The sequence below is a fragment of the Babesia bigemina genome, scaffold Bbigscaff_63676, assembly GCF_000981445.1.
Source record: "Babesia bigemina genome assembly Bbig001, scaffold Bbigscaff_63676".
Classification (NCBI taxonomy): Eukaryota; Apicomplexa; class Aconoidasida; order Piroplasmida; family Babesiidae; genus Babesia; species Babesia bigemina.
The window spans coordinates 1-7,350 of NW_012237115.1; the positions used below are offsets into that span (position 1 = coordinate 1).

At 45.4% G+C, this 7,350-nt stretch overlaps 1 protein-coding gene across 1 annotated transcript; it reads right to left on the reverse strand.

Annotated features, from left to right (window-relative positions):
• On the reverse strand, nt 1-5,970 carry BBBOND_0002170 (hypothetical protein, conserved; the record flags this gene model as incomplete). The annotated part of the gene is made up of 2 exons (XM_012915057.1): nt 1-5,824; nt 5,863-5,970. Coding segments are annotated over 2 exons (5,932 nt in total), but the record flags the coding sequence as incomplete, so codon positions are not given.
• Nucleotides 5,971-7,350: the final 1,380 nt, after the last annotated feature.

The window sequence follows — 7,350 nt, forward strand, 5'->3', positions numbered from 1 at the left end:
GGAGCAGTTCGAGCCGGATGACCATGATGTGGAGGAGGTAGAGGAAGGAGAGGAGCCAGAGGGCGACGTTGAGCCAGATGAAGGGTTCTCTGATGGTGAAAATGAATTCATCACATTGCTTAAACAGTTCTTCGAAATGTTGCGATTGAAGCACATTTTGCAACTGTTTTTGAATGTCGAAGCACGTCTTCTTCGTCGTTTTATCACCCAACAACCATGGCACGCCAAACCTGAATCCATAGCTGTACAGTGTCGGTGACACGCCTCTGCAAGCAACTAATGAGGGACACTTACAAGCCGACTGAGAGTCACCGTGTTTTCCTCGTCTGCAGGCATCGCCCTGCATACACGTTTTGCAGCCCCAATCTTGACAAGAGATGGCGCAGAGTGAATTGTATAAGCTGTTCAGCAGGTCCCAAAATGTCCACGGGAGATACACCGACCAGGAGAGGTAAGTGTCGGAATTTTTCCTGAGGAGGTGACGATAAGTGTCGCTGCAGAGAGGTGAAAGGTATGGACCGCAGTGCTGACCGGGACATTCTACAGTCATCGACAGACTTGACAAGTCACCTCTTATAATTTCTTCTTCGGCTTTAGCAGGCTGTTCATTATGCTTTTTAGTCTCATGACTACTCTGACTGCTACCGTAAGCGTCACGAAGAGCATCAGTAAGTGTACTGGTCTCCTTGTAAAGACTAATGGACTGCTTATCTATTGATGTTGCAAACACTGATTGGAATCCGTTGTTGTATGTCGATGTCAAACCAGCATACCACCCTTTCACCAGCGACAAAGTAAAGCCGAAATGTTCAGCCAATGTCGCCGGTGGACTCTGCGCCAGTGCAAATAAGCATGAAACGTCATCGGAATTCAGGAATTCATCGAGTATTTTGCAAAGCACTTTACCGGTTTTGGTAGAGCCGGAGAAAGCCCTGAAACCAAGTGGCGTCAAACAGGGCATCCCCTTCGATTTGGGGGAGCACGTTTTACACTCTGATTTGCAACCGATTGATTCCAACCTGTGAGGCAAATGTCCGGGTAGGCAATCGTTGAAGTAGCTCATCAATGGAGAAGCTGGCTGGCAGTTTGCCTGGGTGTTTGGTTGGCACGCTGCCTTGCACGTCGGTTGACAGTTTGCTTGGCACTTTGGTTGCTTTCTTGGGTGGTCCTCACACTGCCAATTCGAGTGGTCGACTGCCTTGCCATATTGACAGTCACGCCATCCGTAGATTGATGACGGGTGACCGCACTGCCCTTCCAAGTATCTGAGAACGTACCACAGCCGGCGGAGTATGTCTAAGAACGTATGCAGGCAATCTTCGCCGCTCGCTGGGTACGTGAACCTGAGCGCATTGTTGGAGAAGTCAGACGCATAGACGGTTAATTCATCCCCGGTGCCGAGGATCGTAGTGAGGAGCGTAGGTGCATTTGTGCAGACGTTCTCAACTGTTTTCAATATAACTTCAGCCGTTATCATCGAAGTCTGCTCTAGTTTCAGTTCGTAGTCTTGTAGCTTGTTATATTCCCAATCCTTGAGTTTTTCGGGCTTGACGCAACATTTCCTAATGTGGTCCTCCAATTTGCCATAAACCTGATGATGTGGTAACCCAGTCAGCCACACCAGCATTTCGTAGACATTACATGGCGTTCTTGGTTTGTCGATGTGAATTAAGTGGCATACCTTGAAGTATTTCTTAAGGTATGCAAACAGATCGAATAACACGCACTTTTCCTCAACGACTTGAATTATCAGCTCATCGGAATCGTCGTTCGTTAACTCGGATGCTTTATGTGACTGATCACTAATATAAAGCAACTTATGTATACCGGTTGTTAAATGACCAAAAATACGTCTACCATCGCACTCCGTCCGGTGATTCAACTCTCCATGTTTGGCGTTAACAGCTAGACCAGTATCGTACCCATGCTCAGTGAAGAACAGCCGATGCAGGCTGTGATGGGAACTATCAGCGTCATATATTTTGTACTTCTTCCATTTACCGTCTTCGTTGTCAAGCTTCTCTTTGAGCTCACTTAGTGAGTCGGTCACCATAGGCACTATGCTGAGACACACCTTCGAGCACTTCCGGCCGTACTCGGTTAAAGAGTCTTTTTTGTCATCAGTTGTAATCAACTTGTCTTCGAACGTTTCCATCGAATACCGCGATATGTACTGCTTCTGCAACTCCGTAACAAAACCGTTCATTCCACGTTTCAATATGTCTCCCAACTCGGGATGGTGGGTGTTCTGAAATTGCTTAGGTGCGAATGTCGTTACTTTGGTCGTCAGGTTTTCTAAGTTTTTGCTGAAGGTGTCGTCGAATTGCTTCGAAGCGTAGAGGTCGTCGAGGAGCGTATGGGAAAGGAGGGAGATGGACCTGACGTCGCTTTTGAGTGCGCTGTCGCCGGCGACTTGGCCTTTGATGTAGTCCATGAGCGGGGTGAAGAACTTGTTGGAGTTGAGGGACATTGATGGTAGATCATTCTGACTCGATAATGTCTTAATCTGGCTTATATTAACATTGAGCGTCTTCATCAACTTCTTGATTCCGGAGTCTTGGTCGGTTTGAACTGCGGCGATGATTTTTTGGTTGTGGGTGGCGAATGTGGATTTCAAAGTATCATGGAGACCTTTAAGTTTTGCGTGATACCGCTTTTTTGCAGTTTCTCTAATTGATTCTTCGTGATTATTAATATGCTTTTCGAACATTGATTGGACACCTTCAATATACTCCGTAGCCTCTTGCTCGGTTTCAATTAGTATTCTGTTAACTTCTTTCTTCAATCTCATCATGTCTGCTTTCTCCAGATTTAGAAAACATTTATGGATGATAGTGAGGATCTGGGCTTTCTTACCATCGATTGCCCACGTCTCCTGATTACCAAAAATACCACTGTCTTTCAAATCTGCCAATCTGTTAATAACGCCATCATTTCCATTTTTGTGACCTCGCAATTTGGTTTTAATTTCACCTAATTCAACTTTGAGGCATTCCATAACTTTACTAATTGCATCGGATTGGCATTGAAGCTCGCCTTTTTGCAGACTACTGATTTTTCCTTTAATAGCACTTAGGCTTCGTTCCTCACCATTAATATCTTTTCCGATCTTAATAACCATAGCTTTCAATACATTCATGACGCCTAGGCTTCCTTGACTAGTGCCTAGTTCGTCAGTTATCAGCAACCGTTTGAGTGTGTCCGTGAAATTGTCCAGGGCATCGGTGATGGCGCCGTGTAGCTTGGTAATTTCACCATTGATGTCGGTTCCCCTGCCGTATTTTCTATAATCGATTACTTTGAGAACATCCATATCTTTGTCGATCTCTTGTATCTGTTTTTCAAGTTTCTTTTTACCTCCACCGTCAGTGGCTCCAATTCGTGGTTCGCCTGTGTAATTTTTCATTAGCACTGCAACGTTAGCGGGCGTTTTATTAGCCCCCTTAAACTGGACTTCAACTTTCCCATCAATTGCATTAACTTGATCCGCAAACTCACCGCCGTCGGAGTTATCACCAATACCTTTCACGAGTCTACTGGTAAGCTCAGTAGCAATTTCTAGTGCGCTTTTGACATTATTTATGTTCGGCCCGCCGACGCTGTCTCCGATCAACAAATTCAGCTCAATGGAAGTCCTCCTACATTTCTCAATCAGTTCGGACAGGATGGGATGGATCGAGTGTCTGAGATCCTTATTGTCGTCGGCGATGCGAGATGTCACCCAATTCGGATCATCTTTTATTGCAATGTAGATGTTACTAATTTTATCATCATTGATGGTCTTATGAAGTTCCGCTGCATACACATTCAAAAATTGCTGCATTTGTTCCAAATCATGTTTTGCATCTCCGGTGACCTTTATAGGGTTACGCTTTGTAACTTGATCGTATACATCATTCACAAACTTCTCTATAATCTTACTTCTAATTGCAGCACTCAAGTTTTCCGGTATGCTGAATTTACCAGTTAATCTAGCTGACTTACCTTCCACATACCTCTGAAGTCGCTTATTCACCGTACCATTATTCTGCAAAACATCGGCAATCCACATCTGCATGACATCTCGACCAAATGTGTCTTTGTTTTGGAACTTCTTAACATATTTATTCACGTCCTCCATAATCTGTTTTAGACCATTTCCGCTCTTTCCCTCGACGAGAATTGTTATATCCTGTTGTATTTTGCTTAAAATCTTGGTCTTAACGTGACTCGTCATCTCTCCAACAATATTCAGCTTCAAAGTATTTAGATCTTGTTGGATTTTAGTGTCCAATTCCTGTAGCGTTGCGGCTGCGGCTACCTTGGCCTCTCCAATTTTGTGTTTTGCAGTTTCATACTTGTCCTTTAGCCAATCAGTTTTCGACTTTAAATTATTGACAGTTGTACTAATATCATCCTTCAGTTTATTGTTCCCTCCATTCACCATTTCTAATGCAGCCATTGCCTTCTTCTCAGCTTCTTTACGGTATTTATCCACATCGTCAATACATCCCTCCAAGCCTACTAGATGACTGCCAAGTACTCCGTTGGCTTTTTTCAGTGCTTCATTCGCTGTGTTAATTTCGTCCATTAGATGAGCAAGGGTGCTCTTCCTTCCGTCATCATTCGGTTCAGCATTCAGATCTTTGTGAACTTTCTCAGCAACTCTGATGGCTTCAGTCAACACGTGCTCGGCCAGCTCGATCCAATTTTTGAGAGCCATCTGTGCTTCTTGTAATTTTCCTTCAACCTTTCCAATCTCAGAAAAAATGCGAGCATTACAATGCTCCATAGCATGCTTGACTTTGAAGTTAGCTTTTACTGCAGTTTCTGCAATCCGCTTTTTCAGCTCGTCAAATTTATCCTCTGTCAAAGTCAACACATCGTAGAGCTCAGAGTTATTGGATGCGGCAGCGAATTCCTCGATGCCGAGTTTAATGCTGTAATAATCATCTTTCAACTTATTCTGAAGGCTGTCATCAAGCTGTTTAAATGTATCTTCAACCGACGACATCTGGGCGTACAGCTTGCCGGCCGCTCTAACGCAACTCCTCAAATGCTTCGCAACGTGCCCCTTTTCATCTGTTCTGGCACCCTTAAGAGACTCAAGCACACCGTTAAATTTGCTAATATGATTGCTATTCAGGTTATTTAACTCTCTTTTAAACCCCTCACTGTCCTCATTGAACATACGAACATAATCTGCAATGCCCTGAGTCACAGTAGGCAGAGCATTATTGAGCTCGGATTTTCCGTTTTTGTTTTTAAGTTGTTCAATAGCTTGTTCTAGTTCTTTTGAATATTTTTTGAGATTTTCATCCTCCTTCACCGCACCAAGCACTCCACTCAAAAATCCCATCACCCCGTCACACAGCCTGTCCAAGTCAGAGTAGACAATCCCCTGGCCGTCGTAGCCTTTGGAGTCAGAGTCGAAGCCGAGGAAAGTCTCGAGACCGTCACAAAGATTCTCTAAGAGCTTTTTAGGCTCATTTGGATGATTATTAAGATTAGTCAAAATTTCACAAAGTTCCTTCACTTTCTTCAAAGCCTCCAACTTGGAGTGCAATTTGGCTGGGTCAGCAGAGGAAGAGGGGGAAGAAGGAGAAGAAGTAAGATGGTTATTAAGGCTCTTAATACGCTGTTCAGTTTCAGTAATTTCTTTCTTTACTTGCTTATTAAGCTCACTAATTTTCGCGGTGTCACCAGCCTGGTCAGCAGAGTTGTCAGACACAGAAAGGGTAGTAACATGAGAATTGTAAACATCATTTAGGTCATTTTTAAGGTGCGGATAAATGTCGAAAACAGCGATAATAGCATTCTTGACAGCTTTCTTAACACTCTCACTCTCACCAACAAAAGCGCCAAGTTGACCAGCAAGGTGACCAAGGCTAACAAGCTTGGAGTCAATGTCCTGCAAGGCTCTTTTAGTAGCATCGTCAGTAAGAGAATGGGCAGTATCAGCAAGTTATAATAATGGTTTAAAGAGGTCATAGCGTTAATAAGACGAAGTAATTCGAGGGATTTGGAGTTAAGGTGAATATGATGGCACATGGTCAGGGCAGTGGCTAGAGGTGGAAGGAGGGAAGAGAAGAGTGACAAGGCACAAGTTATTGTAATAGTTTAAAGAGCTCATAGCGGTATTATGGCGAGGTGATTCAAAGGATGTAGAGCGGGTAAAGGGACGATGTGGAGTGGATAAGGGAGCGATGTGGAGTGGATTAGGGAGCGATGTAGAGTGGGTTAGGGAGCGATGTAGAGTGGATAAGGAGCGATGTAGAGTGGATAAAGGAGCGATGAAGAGTGGGTTAAGGGGCGGTGTAGAGTGGATAAGGGGCGATGTAGAGTGGGTTAAGGGGCGATGTAGAGTGAGTTAGGGAGCGATGTGGAGTGGGTTAAGGGGCGATGAAGGGTGGGTTAGGGAGCGATGTAGAGTGGGCTAAGGAGCGATGTAGAGTGGGTAAAAGGGCGATGTGGAGTGGATAAAGGGGCGATGTGGAGTGGGTTAAGGAGCGGTGTGGAGTGGGTAAAGGAGCGATGTAGAGTGGGTTAAGGGGCGATGTAGAGTGGATAAAGGGGCGATGTAGAGTGGATAAAGGGGCGATGTAGAGTGGGTAAAGGGGCGATGTAGAGTGGATAAAGGGGCGATGTAGAGTGGATTAGGGAGCGATGTAGAGTGGATAAGGGGCGATGTAGAGTGGATAAAGGGGCGATGGAGAGTGGGTTAAGGGGCGATGTAGAGTGGATAAAAGAGCGATGTAGAGTGGGTTAGGGAGCGATGTAGAGTGGGTTAAGGAGCGATGTAGAGTGGATAAAGGGGCGATGTAGAGTGGGTAAAGGGCGATGTAGAGTGGGTAAAGGGCGATGTAGAGTGGGTTAAGGGAGCGATATAGAGTGGGTTAGGGAGCGATGTAGAGTGGGTAAGGGGCGATGTGGAGTGGATAAAGGGGCGATGTAGAGTGGGTTAGGGGCGATGTAGAGTGGATAAAGGTGCGATGTAGAGTGGGTTAGGGAGCGATGTGGAGTGGGTTAAGGGGCGATGAAGGGTGGATTAGGGAGCGATGTAGAGTGGGTTAAGGGGCGATGTAGAGTGGATAAGGGAGCGATGTGGAGTGGATGAAGGAGCGATGTAGAGTGGGTTAAGGGGCGATGTGGAGTGGGTTAAGGAGCGATGTAGAGTGGATAAGGGAGCGATGTGGAGTGGGTTAGGGAGCGATGTAGAGTGGGTTAGGGAGCGATGTAGGGTGGGTTAAGGGGCGATGTAGAGTGGGTTAGGGAGCGATGTAGAGTGGATAAAGGGGCGATGTGGAGTGGGTTAGGGAGCGATGTAGACTGGATAAAGGGGCGATGTAGAGTGGGTTAGGGAGCGATGTG